Source organism: Tupaia chinensis, unplaced genomic scaffold (assembly GCF_000334495.1).
Source record: "Tupaia chinensis unplaced genomic scaffold, TupChi_1.0 Scaffold148626_1, whole genome shotgun sequence".
In the NCBI taxonomy this organism is placed as follows: domain Eukaryota; kingdom Metazoa; phylum Chordata; class Mammalia; order Scandentia; family Tupaiidae; genus Tupaia; species Tupaia belangeri.
The window spans coordinates 788360-804871 of record NW_006208475.1 but is presented as its reverse complement, the minus strand read 5'-3'; the positions used below and the strand labels follow the sequence as shown (position 1 = coordinate 804871).

Below are 16512 nucleotides of genomic sequence, written 5' to 3'. Positions count from 1 at the left end.
CTCCACTTTTTTCTTATTGCTCCTTATAAAATAGACCTGTCTCGTTTTATGCAGTGCGAATACATTTTTTCTTCATTTCTTATAGTTGCTGATGCATCCTTTTCTTATATAAGTGATCTCTCTCACTTTTTTTTTAAAAGACTTTTGCCTTAGGACATGTGCTCTTGGGGAAGGTAGGAGAGAGGGGGGAAGATAGAAGAAAGACAGACAGACAGTGAGAGGGGAAGTGAGAACTCACCCCCCCCCCCAGGGCGATGGCCTTGCTGCAGTCCTTTCTTCTAGGATCCTGGGCACACATGCACATGTGCCCAGTGTGAGTTTCAAGCCACCAGGTCTGGGATTCAAACCGCAGTTGACCATGTGGGAGTCCTCTGATATAACTGCTGACTCCACTCTTTCACTTTCTTATCCCTGAGACAATAAGGTAGTTTTGGGGTAGAGATTGTGAACAAATGGAAAGATGTAAAGTTGAAAGAAACATTAGGGTGTGGAATAGGCTTGATTCTGGCATGATCCAGTCCCATGGAAAATAAAAGTCGTGCTAATTTGTGAGACTTATTATCTATGGAGGGTATCATTTGAAGATTTGATTCCCTGTTTCTGTTTATGGAATCTCTTGGATAGGTTTTTCTTGTTTGAGAGATTTTTATTATAGGGTGTTGGCACTCATGAGAGAGACAGAGACACAGAAAGTGAGAAATCACCCCCCCAAGGGGGATGGCCACACCACAGTCCCTTCTTTTTCATTCTCCTGGGATTTTGGGCACGCACGCACACATACACCTTCTGTGAGTTTTAAGCTGCAGGATCTGGGACTTGAACCACAGTTGACTGTGGGAGTCCAGCACCTGTTGACCCTGAGTATTATTATTATTTTCTGACTTAGGTAACATAACAGAGGGGTATGGGTATTCAGAGAGTTTAGTTTAATAAGGTTATTAAGAATTGCTGAGACTAGCAGATGGTATAATGGTTATGTCGCTGGACTCCCTCATGGCTGACCATGGTTTGAGTCCCCGATCTGACAGCTTGAAACTCGTGCTGGGTGTGTGTGTGTGTACATGCCCAGAATCCCGAGAGGAGAATCAAGGAGAAGGGATTGAGGCATGGCCATCCCCCTGGAGGGTAATTTCTCGCTTTCTGTCTTTCTGTCTCTCCAGTGGAGTGCACATGCCCTATAGCAAAAATCTCTCTAAAAGAAGAAGAAAAGAAGAATTGCTAAGAAGGGACTTTGTATTTATTGGGTGGTTAGAAAACTCATGATGCATTTTTGCATAGGAAAACAGAAAAATACGGATGACTTTTCAGACTACCTAATACCTAGGAAAGAGTCATTTAAGCAATCCTTTAGATTACTTTAAGTGGAAATAGAATATTGCAGTAGGAGTTTATAAGATAATAAATTAGAGCAATAAATCTTTTTTTAAAAATATTTTGCCGTGGAGTGCATGTGTTTGCCAGAGAGACACGGAGAGGGGGAAAATAAGAAAGCACCAGAGAGAGAGAGACAGAGAGTGTACAAATAAAGCACCAGACTGGGGGGTGGATGTGTGACAAAATACCCCCCTCCACCCCCCTAGAGATGGCATGCTGGAGTCCTTTCTGCTCTGTTCTCTAGGGATCTGGGTAAGCACGCACAGACACCTGGTGTGTTTTTCAAGCTGCTGGGTCTGGAACTCCAACTGTGCAGTTGGCTATGGAGGGTATCCAGCCACTTTAACCATATACCACCAACTGGTCCCATTTTTGGTGTTTTTTCCAGTTGCCTGAAAATGTTTTTCGGTGGCACTAAAAATACTAGTGGTGTAAAAATAGCAGATGAGTATTATGGTTGCCCTAAAACAGTAAATCCGGCAATCCTTTGTGAAGGAAGGAGTTAGAGGTGACGTATGGGACACGATAAAGTTGTTTTGTCTTTGAGAGCACAGATGTCCGAGGCCACAATTAGATGAGTAAGGTGTTCTTGCTGAGTGGCCATATTGAGTTTTTACTATCTTTGTAAATATTAGACTAGAAAGAAAATTTTCATTTCCATCCATTGGGGCTAGGATTATTGGAAACACGATATTTTCTAACATTAACTTCGAAAAGAATAGAGGATGACTGATTTCATTTTTATTTATTTAATTTATTTTAATTAAAATCCATCAAGATTGTTTTCCATTTCTATTGATTGTGTTTTTTTAAAAATAATTATTTATTCATTCATTTATTTAATTTGACGAGAGAGAGAGAAAGTGGGAAAGCAAGCCACCAGGTCGTGGACTCGAACCGTGGTCAGCCACATGGAAGTGTCCAGTGCCTTAACCACCACGCCACCTGCTGGTCCCTGATTGTGGTAATTTTTAAAAATTCTTGTTTAAGAAGCCAGAAAAAGAGAATTTAAAAGTTAGGTCTTGAGAATAAAGTTAGAAAAAATCAGTTGACGAGGATTAGATGTTCAGGGAGCGTTTGTCCCTCCTGAGTTCCACTAATGGGTGTAGGTAGCTGAATCCCACTTTAGAACAGAACCTTGTCAATAAGGAGCCACAGTACTGTTGGTCTGCCTCATTTCATTATAATTTCTCCTTTTTTCCTTAGCTTTCATATATAAGAGATACTAGATAAAGTTTCTCTGTAGCTTTGCCTTGAGAGAAAAGTGGAAAAAACTATCTTCCTCTCTCATTTCCTTTGGTGCAACAAGACCAGCAAGTTTAGAAAATTTTTAGAGACATGTAGCCATTTTTTACTTGTGTGATGAGAGGCCATGATTATCAGATAACTTTGTGTTACTCTTTTGAACAAACAGGTCTTATTTAGAATATAGATGTTAAATATCTTTTTCTTCAATAGCTGTTCGGTTTGGTCGTATCCCTAAGCGTGAAAAACAGAGGATGCTAATTGAAATGCAAAGTGCGATGAAGACCATGATGAACAGCCAGTTCAATGGTCACTTGCAGAATGACACATTAGTAGAACATCATGAACAGACAGCCTTACCAGCCCAGGAACAGCTGCGACCCAAGCCCCAGCTGGAGCAAGAGAACATCAAAAGCTCTCCTCCTCCCCCTTCTGATTTTGCAAAGGAAGAAGTGATTGGCATGGTGACCAGAGCCCACAAGGATACCTTTTTGTATAATCAAGAGCAGCGAGAAAACTCAGCTGAGAGCATGCAGCCCCAGAGAGAACGGATTCCCAAAAACGTGGAGCAGTATAATTTAAATCACGACCACTGTGGCAATGGGCTTAGCAGCCATTTTCCCTGTGGTGAGAGCCAGCAGCATCTCGATGGACAGTACAAAGGGAGGAGCATGATGCATTACCCGAATGGGCACGCCATTTGTATTGCAGATGGACACTGCATGAACTTCTCCAGTGCTTATACTCAAAGAGTATGTGATAGAGCTCCGGTAGATGGATTTTCTCAGAATGAGAACAAAAGTAGTTACCTGTGCAACACTGCAGGGAGAATGCATCTGGTACAGTGCACTCAGTTTCTTGCTCACCTTGTATCAAGGAAAGCTTTGAAGGTTTTCTTTTATTTGGGGGATATGCCAACTTGGGTGGGAGGATGTCGGAAAACCTAAGGGATTTACAGAATCAACGGTGTGCAGTGTTTTAGGTCAGGTAATTTTAATAGACATCACTTACTGAATGACCTAATTTGACACGGTGCTAGATAAAAGAACATGATTTAATCGATAACCGTGATTGGGATTAGGATTTTATGTAAAATACAATTTGTGCACAAGTGGTCCTTTAATTCTTGGAAATCCCTTTGAAACTTTAAGCATTCTGATTAATTAGTACCTTATCGCTTTTGGGATTTTCTCAAAGGACTGTTACAGAAGTTTTTTGATTTTTATGGGAAGGGAAGAGTTTTTTAAACCATTATGTCTTTACAGAACATAGATATTTTGTTCTTGCGAATTTAGAGATATTTAATAGGTTAGTTTTTAAGGATTTTCTCAGACTTTATCCTTCAAGATGAGTTAGTGTTATTTATATTTTTCAAGGTTTTTTTTTTTTTTTTAAACAAATGCAAAATTCTAAGAGTTTTTTAAACCATTATGTCTTTACAGAACATAGATATTTTGTTCTTGCGAATTTAGAGATATTTAATAGGTTAGTTTTTAAGGATTTTCTCAGACTTTATCCTTCAAGATGAGTTAGTGTTATTTATATTTTTCAAGGTTTTTTTTTTTTTTTTTAAATTAAATGCAACATTCTACATGAAATTACAGTATTCATAAGCAACGGTATTGCAGTTTAAACCATGAGGTCCTGTGATAATGCTTAGTATTTTCTACTACCAGGTAATTAAAGTCTTCTTTTTCCATTTTCAAAATAATTGGCTGTACTATAATCTTCACATTAGATTTTCTTTGTCCCTTCCTTGCAAATATTTGCTTTCATGGATTGGAAAGGTGACCCTATGTTTCGTTAAGCTTAGTGGCTGCCTGAAGGAGGGAAAGATCTATAAGCATTTAGGTTCTGGTTTTGTGGTATTCTCCATAGTTTAGAATTATCCCATTCCTGGATCTCATAGGGATTAAGTGAAAATTTAAAGGCTCATTTTATTAATATGGTGCATGTTTCATAATTATTTTTAGAGTTCTTTTAACTTCTTTAGCTTCCTATTTTCCCTCCCCCAATCTTCATTTACAAGGGGCACCTCGTGTCTGCATTAATTTTTTCCCAGTTGAGTAAACGGAGGTCAGTGGTCCCACCGTTGTTCATGAAATAAAGGGTCAGTGACCATTTTATAAAAGTGAGGTGCCCTTTTGGGATTTGTGTAAATGTAGGTTTGGGCCCAAGGTTCGTGATTTCTAGCTATGTTTGAATAAGTCACCAAACCTTTCAGTCTTATTCCCTCATCTAAGAAGTGGTCATTTCAGTCTGCCATGACTGCCAGGGTTGAATTCGTTTTGAAAACCATAAGGTACTGTTTGCTAGTATAGGAGTGGCAGAAGTATTACAAGATAAACTCCTAACCCTATGTAACATTTTACTTGCTAATAGATGGAGTTTTGCTTAGGCTTTCCCTTTTCTGGTAATAAGTTAATTGCTATTTAGATGGCCACATTTTAAAATGATTATTGTGTAAAAGTTATATTCTGTACTATACCACTTATCTTTTTTTAATGTGTGTTCACCTTTCATTGGCTAGAATTGGTTTTTATTGTAAATTGACAGTTTCTAACTGTATGTATTTATTGCCATGAGGCTCTCTCTCACAAGGTGAGCAGCACCTGGAGAAAGTGTTACTATCAGTAGATTTCACTTGCACTTGGGAGTTTTGTTGGGTTTTCTGATGACTAAGGTGCTGCTTTTGAAACTTCTTTGCTCCATCTCACAATTTTAACGAGTTTTTCTGTTTTGCGTGTGCTAGGTTTGTCCAATGAGTAAGTCTCCACACGTGGATCCTCATAAATCAGGGCATGAAATCTGGGAAAAATTTCCCATGAGTTTTACCCCAGCAGTGAAAGAAGTAGTGGAATTTGCAAAGCGTATTCCTGGGTTCAGAGATCTCTCTCAACATGACCAAGTCAACCTTTTAAAGGCTGGGACTTTTGAGGTAGGTTCAATATATCCTGAATATGCAGGGCATGCAGTTTTTAATTTTCATGGACATTTTAATTCTTTTCTAAATGTTTATAGTCAGAGTCTGAAACTTCCGACGAAAGAATACTCATCTGAGGATTTTGCGAAGTGACTAGGGAAAGCCAGTTATTCGGGACTTGAGACATTTTTAGCTGCAGCGGAAGAACTGCAGGTGTTCTCGTATTACTTTCAGGAGGGAACACAGAAGCTTCTGCAGAGTATTAGGCAGCTACTGAACGACTAGCCCAACATTTATTCTGTTCGTACAGCATGAGGGGGCAAATAGAATGTGGCTTTTGGTCTTTTAGGAAATTAGAGAATATTTCAGACGGGTGTGTGAAATCTCTCATGGGCCACTTCAGATCCTCTTGGCCTTACCTTCTTCAGGACCCCTGTGTACTTTTTCTTACTCCAGCCTCTCTAGAATGATGCATTCTTTTCTTTTTCTCTTTCCTTTTCGAGGTTTTTGCCTTAGGGTGCATGCTCTCATCAGAGAGGGAGAGAGAATGAGAGGGAAAATAAGAAATCACTCCCCAAAGGTATGGCCAAGCTGCAATCCCTTCTCCATTCTCCTGAGATTTTGGGCATGCACACACGCACCTGGTGTGAATTTTAAGCCACCAAGTCTGGGATTCAGACTGTGCTTAGCCATGTGGCAGTCCAGCATCTTAACCGCTACAGCATCTGCTGGCCCTACAATAATGCTTTCTGCCTAGGCTTGGGCAGCCACTGCTGCCACCTTCGGTAGGACACAGATAGACAGTGCTTCTGCTGCTGCTTGGTTAGATGCCTTTCACTTCCTGCCTGTCCCAAGGTTTTCCTCTTGCTGCTAAGACATGAGAAGCCTTGGGACCTGCTCAGAGCTCACCTACAATAAATCGAGGACTGGGGGGTACTGATGTTTGGTGAGCAAAATCTGTGAGTCTCTGATCAATGGGAGCAGGAGCCAGGGATATAGTTTCACTTCTCCCTGGATGGCCTCGTAAGATCAAGCTATCAGTTTTTTTTTTTTTTTTTTTGGAGAGGTTTTTGCTATAGAGCGCGTGTATTTGCCAGACAGACAGAGAGAGACGGAGAAATAGAAAGAGAGAAATCACTCTGCCAGGGGGGATGGCCACGCCACAATCCCTTCTCCTCCGTTCTCCTCTTGGGATCTTGGGCACGCACGCGCATGCACCCAGCGTGAGTTTTAAGCCACTGGGTCCAGGATTCGAACCACAGTCGACTGCATGGGAGTCCAGTGACATAGCCATTACGCCAACTGCTGGTCCCTCAGTTGTTCTTGATACCACATTTATCAGAGATATTTGCTCTCTGCCCTTCCCTGTTGCAGTTCCTTTCACTTCTCTGTTCTGTGCCAGTTCATCATTATTTATTTATTTTTAATTTGATCAGAGAGAGAGAGAGAGGGAAAGTGAGAAAGCAAGTCACCAGGTCCATGACTCGAACCATGATTGGCCATGTGGGGATGTCCAGTGCCTTAACCACCACGCCACCTGCTGGTCCCTAAGCTAAAGATTTAAAGGCAGAGGGCTGGCAGTAGCATGGTGGTTAATTTGCTGGACTCCCACATGGCTGACTGCACTTGACATGCTGGAGCTGGTGGCTTGCTTTCTTGCTTTCTCTCTCTCTCTCATTAAATTAAACGATGGTAATAAGTAGAGTTAAATAAACAATTCTTTAAAAAAAGATTTAAAGGCAGAAGAGATGTTAGTGATCAAGTCCGGTCCACTTCTTTTGGAAGGTGGGCAGTTATAGCTCAGAGAGCCGAAGTGGCTTCTCGGAGCAGCAGTGAATTCATAGCACAGCCAGTGCCAGAACGTAAGTCTCTGCATCGAGAGTTGTGTCCTTTCCACCTTGTGGTCTGTCTTGGGGTGCTGTGTTCTGAGGTGAGCACCAACGTCTCAGAAGGCTCCCTCTTGTTTATCGTCTTCGGTAAAACAAACATTTGCTTGAGAGCAGTGCAGAAGGAAGATGCTTGTTCAGTGTCCCTCTGGTTTTGAGAGAAATATGTGACTTAAATATCACCAGTTGGTGTAGTAGAGTGAGTGCTGAGGTAAGTAATATCGTTAACTGATTCGGTTTGGATGTCAATCACAACTTGGTGTTTGGAACACTTTTACTGTAATAGTTTTCTTTGTGTATAGTCTTTGGGTTACAGTTTTTTTTTTTAAAGAATTATTTATTATTTATATTAATTCATTTAATTTTAATTTGACAAGAAAGAGAGAGAGAAAAAGCAAGCCACCGGGTTCAGGACTTGAACTGTGGTCGGTCATGTGGGAGTGTTCAGCACCTTAACCACCATGCCACCTGCTGGCCCCCCTATGGGTTACAGTTTTTTGAGATAGTCTAATTAACATTCATCTGCGTTGGCTGCATTTGGTGTTTTGATGTTTCCAAGTGTTGCCGTATGGAAATGTGCTTTTTACTCAGGATGGAGAGACCGTGTGATGTATTTGGTAACTGAAGGTGTTGTTTTAATGCTTTTGACCTGGCCCTTGGCATTATTGCTTGCTTTAGTTTTCTGTTTGAATATCAGAATTCTTGTTAATAGAGTTTCAGAGTATCATAGAACTCAAGTATTTTGCCATTGATGGCTGGAATTTCTTTGGATGTTCTCGCAGTACTTACTGTTTTGGTAAAGAATTTGTTTTAAGTCACAGGTAAAAATAAACTGTTTTCTTTTACAACTTTTTTTTTTTTTTTAATTTCTCTCTCTCCTTTTTTTTTTTTTTTAAGTTTACAACAGAGCATATGCACTTGTGGTGGGGAGGGAGAGAGAGAAAGAGAGAGAGAGAGAATGAATGTGAGAAATCACCTCTCTGCAATCTCTTGTCCTCTTGGGATTCTGGACACACGTGCATATGTGTTTACAAGCTGCCAGGTCCAGAATTTGAACTCATGGTCTGCCATGTGGGTTCTAGCTGCCTTAACCTCCACTCCACTTGCTGGCCCCTTTTATAAAAAACTTAATTTATATGTAGGATGTTCCCTAACTGACTTGAATACTTAGTTATTTCTTAGAATTGTTGTTGATCTTTAACTACATTTAAGTCTTTTTCTTTTTCCAGGTTTTAATGGTACGATTTGCATCATTATTTGATGCAAAGGAGCGTACTGTCACCTTTTTAAGTGGCAAGAAGTATAGTGTGGATGATTTACACTCAATGGGAGCAGGGGATCTGCTAAACTCTATGTTTGAATTTAGTGAAAAGCTAAATGCCCTCCAACTTAGTGATGAAGAGATGAGCTTGTTTACAGCAGTTGTGCTGGTGTCTGCAGGTAAGCAAGCTGGCTCACACTGTGCTGCGTCTAGAGGATAGTGACTACCGGGGAAAAGGTGGCCGTTAACTAGGTTCCAGCGAGCTGTGTAGAGGGTAAGGGCTTAAGGGGGGTTCGAATCATGTGAACTACTCCTTTTGGATATATGTGTTTTTTAATCATGACAGTATAAGTCAAAGTGCCATAGTAGTAATACAGTGTTCACCTCTGGACCTCACGTTTACTGCTTTTAGTCTTCAGCTTTTGTTTATAACTTTTTGGAATAAACTCTAATTTTTTTTTTTTTTTGAGAGGTTTTTGCTATAGGGCGCGTGCACTCGACAGAAAGACAGAGATAGACAGAGAGACAGAAAGCGAGAAACCACCCCCCAGATGGGGGTGGCCACCCTGCAATCCCTTCTCCTCCATTCTCCTCTCGGGATCTTGGGCACGCACGCACACGCGCCCGGCGTGAGTTTTAAGCCACTGGGTCCGGGACGTGAACCGAGTACAGCGACATAGCCATTACGCTAACTGCTGGTTCCTGTATTTATTCATTCTTTTAATTTGACAGAGAGAGACACAGAAAGAGAGGGCAAGTGAGAAAGCAAGTCTCCCGATCCGAAACTCAAACCATGGTTAGCCATGTGGGAGTGTCCAGCACCTTAACCACCATGCCACCTGCTGGCCCCAGATTCACTAAAGATCATAATTAATTTAAAAACTTTGAGTAGCAAGCACAGCTAATATATACATACTTGTGAACACATGTCTGACTTATGCGTAAACCTCAGCGAGTAAAGTGAACATAGTATAAAGTAGCACCTTTATAGTAAGGGGTAAAGGGCTATATTGCTTACTTCAGTCATTAAATAAGTTTTAGTAGGTATTTTTTAATGTATTTTTTAATTTCAAGAAAAAGTTTTATTTATTTATTTATTTTTTGAGATTATTTTCGCTATAGGGCGCGTGCGCTCACCAGACAGAGAGAGACATAGAGACAGAAGGCGAGAAATCACCCCCCAGGGGGGATGGCCATGCCGCAATCCCTTCTCCTCCATTCTCCCCTCGGGATCTCGGGCACGTATGCACACGTGCCCGGTGTGAGTTTTAAGCCACCGGGTCCGGGACGCGAACCATGGTCGACTACGTGGGAGTCCAGCGACATAGCCATTATGCTAACTACTGGTTCCCAAAACAGTTTTATTTTTATTAGACCAAAATAAAAAAAAGTTAAGAGAAATTTGCTTAAAGCTTAAAGCCAGGAAAAAGGTTAGGATTCAGTTCAAATAGTAGGTAGATGAACCTATCAACAATTCAAGAGAAGACAGAAATCCTTAAATAGGGAAATCAAAACATTGAAGAAAATCAGTAATGTTTTAGTCTAAAGTAAAAAAAAATTCTATTTTACCAGTTTAGTCTCATGTGATTAATCTCTTCTACTGAACTTGTAGTGTTACTGGGGTCTGATCTTTTCATTTGAACTCCGGAAATTAACACTCAACTCCGGACTTGTCCCTACCATTAGGCTGGCCATTCCCTTGGTTGTTTCTTGGACTCTTATTTCTTGTGTGTCCAATTTTAGTTTTCCTGTATAGCACTCCCTTCAGCACTTCTTGGAGAGCTAGTTTGGTTATTGATAAATGCTTCAGGTTTTGTTTATCTGAAAATATTTTTGTCTTTTTTTCCCCCATATGAAATAATCTTGCTGGGTATAGAATTCTTGGTTGAAATTGTTTTTCACTTAACACTTTGAATATATTTCCCCATTCTGTCCTTGCTTGCATTGTTTCCAGTGAGAGGTCCGATGTTAGACTGATGGAATATCCTTTGAAAGTAACTTGACGTTTCTCTCTTGCCAATTTTCGTATCTTGTCTCTTTCTGTGGTTTTGGTCAATCTGGCTATGACATGCTTTGGGGAAGATCTTGGGTTGATTCTATGTGGCCTTTATATTTCTTGGGTCTGGATATTTGAGCACCTCTCTAGGTTTGGAAAGTTTTCTTCCATGACTTCATGGACTAGATTATCAATACCCTTTATTAGTTTCTTGACCTTTTGGGATACCAGTGATCCAGGTGTTTGGATGTTTAATGGTGTCTAGTATCACTCGCATGTTGTTCTCATTTTTTTTTTGTTTTGTTTTGTTATTTTCTCAGTCTTTTTAGTGAATTTTTCTAGGTCAGAAGTTTTATCTTCTACATCTGAAATTCGACCTTCTCCATGATCTTATCTGCTTTTGATATTTTCAAGGAAAGTTTTGATTTCCTGTATTACAGCCTTCATCTCTAACAATTCCATTTGATTCTTTTTTATGATGTGTGTCTCTTCTTTCAGATTGTGCAAGAACGTCCTCTCCTCCTGGAACTTGTCTCTTTTCTCCTGCATTTTCTGGAGTTCCTTGTCTCTCTTCTCTTGCATCTCTGTTACCATTCTCACTGAATATTGTAAATTCTTTATCTGACATTTCCATGAGTTTCCTTGTATTGTCTGTGGAAAATGAGGAATTATTCTTTTCCCTGAGGGGGAAGATATTTTCTTGGTTTCTCATATTTCTTGTGCCTCTGCGGTGATTTCTGGTCACCTGGTGGATTATATGTTCTGTCCTAGTTTTTGGCGTTAGGTCTCATCACTCCGTGAGGACGGCAGGCCTGGCGGTGGGCTGAAGCAGCAGCTAAGGAAGCTGAAGGTAGACGCGTCGTGCATGAAGCGCACAGGCAGCAGTGTGGCAGTTTGTGCTCGTCTAGAAGACGGAGACCCACTTCCGTCCCTGCACTGTAACATTGCAGTCTCCAGAAGATTGTTGTTTATGGACCAGCCAGATTTGTAGTTAGGTTCTTCGGCCTGGAAATCATAGGCTTTAGAAAAATTTAACTTAATTTGCATTTTCAGGCACATGTGTCTACTTTCCTGAGGTTCTAAGTTGTATAAAGAAGTATAGGTCATCCAAACACAAAATGCTCACCGAAGGACCGTATCTTACCGTACTGGTTCCCACTCAGATACCCTTCTCCACTCATCGCTGATTTCCTTCTTTGCCCAGCTAGGTTATTTTGTTTGTAGGCATCACGGTCATTTTTTTCTCAGTTTCTTGGTAAAGTACTGATGATCCAAACCAATTGCTTTGTTCTGCCAAAATGTAAGGTCCTTAAAGAAATACTGATTTGTTTAGTTCATTGGTGATTCCCTGGCACCTTGAACAGTAATCAGCATATACACTTCAGTAAGTGTCCGGTAATTGACTTCTAGGAATTGTGTAGAGGTTTTTGCCTTATGGCACATGTGCTTGCTGGAGAGAGAAAGACAGATAGCGAGAAGGAAAGTGAGAAATCGCCCCCTGGGGGGATGGCCATGCTGCAGTCTTTTCTCCTCCATTCTCCTCTTGGGATCTCTGGCACGTACATGTATGCAAACGTACCCGCACCTGAAATGAGTTTCAAGCCACCGGGTCTGGAACTCGAACTGTGGTTGGCCATGTGGGAGTCCAGCAACGTAACTGCTACATCGTCTGCTGCCCCCTACAGGGATGTATCAAAGACAAGAGAAAACTCTTGAAGTCATTATTGGAGACTTAGGATTGGCTGAAGTCAAATATGAAGAGAAACAGGTGTTTTGTCCTTCTAATCATTTGTCCAAAAAATTCTGATCCATACCCACACCAACAGTGTGAATTGTCACACAGTTGTAATGATAATGCAGTTTTTGTTAGGATGAACATTTCTATTACTTTTTCTGTATTTAGAGTCAAACTTCGTTTTGGTCCTTTATCATTAAATTTTAACTCTTGTTTTAGTGTTTGTGTTGCAGGTGACCTTTGTCAGCTACCAATTATAATAGGAGACTCCCACAGTGTTCTCGGAAAAAATAATGAAGGGGCGAGGAGTTTGCTTTCTTGTTAGAACCTGTCTATGCTGGGGCCAGTGTCTGCTTCTGTGCACTACTGCCTCCTCTTGTAGAGGGAGGAAATAGCCCTCATTGATGGAGAAAGTCCATGAACAAACTATTAATACATAAGTTTGCCCAATTGTAAGATCTTAATTTGCTGACCTAATGCTAAATCATTAATTTACTTGCATTTTGTATAATGAGCTTAATAAATGCAGTGTGCTAATAAAAGCAAATGCAGGTTAATATAACTAGTATAATAAAATTATATATTGTATTTTCTATTCCTGTATAACAAAATACCCCAAAACTTAGTGGCTCAAAAATGTAAATATTTATCTTGTAAGTTTTATTTTTTTTAAGACGTTTTTGCCATAGTGCACGTGCGCTCGCTAGAAAGAGAGAGAGAGACACAGAAAGCAAGAAGTCACTCCCCAGGGGGGATGGCCACGCTGCAATCCCTTCTCTTCCATTCTCCTCCCGGGATCTTGGGCACACACGCACATGCGCCTGGCATGAGTTTAAGCCACTGGGTCCTGGACTTGAACCACAGTCGACTACATGGGAGTCCAGCGACATAACCATTACACTAACTGCTGGTCCCGTAAGTTTTTTTGTTTTAAAGAATTATTTTATTTAACTTTATTTATTCATTTATTTTAACTTGACCAGAGAGAGAGACAGAGCGAGAGACAGAGAAAGAGAGATAAAGCAAGCCGCTAGGTACGGGAGTCGAGCCACAGTTGGCCATGTGGGATTTCAGTGCTCTTAACCACCATGTCACCTACTGCTGGCAACCCCCCCTGTCTTTTTTTATATAAGAATTATTTAGTTTTATTTATGCATTCATTTATTTTAATTTGACCAGAGAGAGAGACAGCGAGAAAGAAAGAAGGAAAGTGAGAAAGCAAGCCACGTGGTCCAGGACTTGAACTGTGGTCGGCCATGTGAGAGTGTCCAGTGCCTTAACCACCACGCCATCTGCTGGTCCCGTCACAGGTTTCTGAGGGTTAGGAATATGGGAGGTGTGCCACTGGCTCAGGGTTTCTCAGGAGGTTGCACTGAAGCTGTGGACAGGGCTGTGGTCTCACGAAGCCTTGATGGGAAGGATCTCCTTCCAGGCTTCAGTGACGATTGTCAGGATTCAGCCATTGAAGGGCACACTCAGCTCTTTACCATGTGGGCCTTTCCAGAGGGCATCTCACAACATGGCAGCTGGCTTTTTTCAGAGGGAGCGAGTGAGAGTACCTAAGATAGAAGCTACAGTTTTTTGTAACCTAATCTCAGACACGACATCTTATCACTTCTGCCATATTTTATTCATTAGAAGTCAGCCGTCTATCCCCTCCCAAGGGAATTGCTTAGGATGTGAGTACCAGCATGAGTGGGATCATTGGAGGGCATTTTAGCTGCTGCCTGCATGCATGGTAGCTACAAATAGAAATGCAATCCATATGTATGATAAAAATACCTCTACTGCATAATTTTTTATTTTGCCAGTAAGAAGCAGTTGTGAAACCAGCAGATGGCATCTGATTTTAAAAACGTAGAACCTCTATCCTTTTTTGTAAGCAAAAATTCTTAAGCACTAGGGATTTTGATATATCAAATATACTATGTGATATATATGCGTTATGACAGATGAGATCGTTTGGGAAGTCATGACGTGTTTTTCCATGCAAACATGCATTACTTCCCTGACGACTCAATAATAAATAGCTAGAGTATTTCCATTGAGATTTTAAAAACTTGATCTCTTGCCTTTGTTCCAATGTGTAAAACTTTGTTTTGAATTCATTAGTGAGATTGAAAACAAAAACTATATTTAATGTTAATTGAATGGTATTTAATCATATTTCTGTGTTCCTTCCTTACCACTAGATCGATCTGGAATAGAAAACGTCAGCTCTGTGGAGGCTTTACAGGAAACACTCATCCATGCACTAAGGACCTTAGTAATGAAAAACCATCCAAACGAGGCCTCTATTTTTACAAAATTGCTTCTAAAGTTGCCAGATCTTCAATCTTTAAACAACATGCACTCTGAGGAGCTCCTGGCCTTTAAAGTTCACCCTTAAGGCCTTCAGTTATTTAAACCTGAACTGATGCTCACTGTATATTTTGTGCTCAAATGCTTATTTATATGTGTATACCATATGTGGAGATAGAAGAGGTCATTAAGACAATACAAGATTGTAGGCTCTATCTGTAACCATGCAGTAGCTGTTCGGAATGAGAACTCTTCAGCCGTGACTAGACATTGACCGCATTTTCCTGATAGACCAGTCAGCTGTGTCGCACTTAAGCTGAAGAAGTTACACTGAACAATAATCACACTGAATGTTAGACTTTTTCATCTGCCAAAACCAAAAATCATGTTATTCTCCCTGTGGTATAAATATAACGCACAAAAAAGAAAAAAGAAAAAAAGGAAAAACCCACAACACAAGTCTGTGAGAATTTAGAAATCGATTCTTTGAGGTAGAAGTGCTGTTGCGTGATGGAGATCCTGGTATTACCATTCGATCATTTGATCTGGTAATTGGAGACCGTGGGAATTAGATCTCCATGTCTGTATTTTACTCTGCCACTGTTGAAGTATACGATCCTGGCAGATTAATGACTGTGGAAAATGAGAACTGTTAGTGTCCCCAGTGACCCACCTCACAGAGATACTGAAAACAAATCTACAAAGCATATTTACCTCTTGGGAGATAGGCACTATGTAAATAAGGTAACATTTTTGTTATTAAAATGACTCAATACTCTTTTCTTATTTTTGAGCCTTTCTGGGAAATCACTTCATGGTCCACACCAGGTTCCTGCATATGTGTGGGGTATCCTACTGATACACACATTCAGAGTTTATGGGTACATCAGATAGGTTATATGTGTATATAATATGTATGTGAATATAGTGATGCGTAAATATATTTCTTCACAATATTTTAAACTGCGAAGAACTTTATCAGACAATAAATTTAAAACAAGAGGTGTCAAAAGACCCAAATTAGGTGCATTTTACCTGTTGATGACATAATCATTGCTTTAAATGTGTAGACAGTAGAGTAGAATATTTGAATTTATGCTCTATTTTTGTTCATTTAAGCAACACTTAATGTAAAAGTGCAACAGGCAGTTGAGCCCAGGTTTTAAAAAACACGTACTTTAGAGTTTATCTTTGGTAAAATCTTTGGTTCAAGGTACTAGTTGTTGAAATCTTCAGATTCTTACCTTGTACTAAAAAAAGATTGCTTTGCTGCCCCTTATACACATGCTGCAGCTTGATGATAAAGAACTTTGATTCTTTCTGGAGAATGAATTAATTTTAAGTAAACTGTGCTTCATATGTTGGCATGTGTGCGTGCGTGTGTACATGCGTGTGTGCACGCATGTGTTGTGAGTCCACTCGTTTTTCTTTTTCCTAAATAACACTACAGGGATTTTGTCAAATTAGATTTAATCTATAATTTGAAAAATCATTTAGTGTGTAATCTACAGGCTTAGAATGGTTTAAAAACATGTCAGTCATATTTTAATAGTGGGCTTTATTAAGTAGATAAGACCAGCCTCTTATGACAGTAGGAGAAATAGCCAAAGTTAAGGAGTTATGAATGTTTCTCTGTTTCTCTGAAAGCTAGCAGCTAATTGGCCGTTTTGGTAACGATTGCCTTCTGTATAATGTTTGGATTATATAAAATTGCAAAAGTGGTAAGAGCCTGCTTTTCTGTCCTAAGCCTGTTAATTCCATGACATGTGAGCAGAATGCCTTATTTTGTAA

General features: G+C 40.1%; 1 protein-coding gene across 1 annotated transcript in view; it reads left to right on the top strand.

Moving 5' to 3' along the window:
- NR1D2 (nuclear receptor subfamily 1 group D member 2) overlaps positions 1 to 15984 on the top strand; it is a 43276-nt gene extending 27292 nt beyond the window's left edge. Inside the window, exons 6-9 of the mRNA XM_006170591.3 lie at positions 2833 to 3458; positions 5372 to 5557; positions 8658 to 8868; positions 14613 to 15984. Coding sequence (XP_006170653.1) covers positions 2833 to 3458; positions 5372 to 5557; positions 8658 to 8868; positions 14613 to 14809 — 1220 coding nt within the window. The 3' untranslated portion in view covers positions 14810 to 15984. The remainder of the gene's footprint in view (positions 1 to 2832; positions 3459 to 5371; positions 5558 to 8657; positions 8869 to 14612) is intronic.
- Positions 15985 to 16512: the final 528 nt, after the last annotated feature.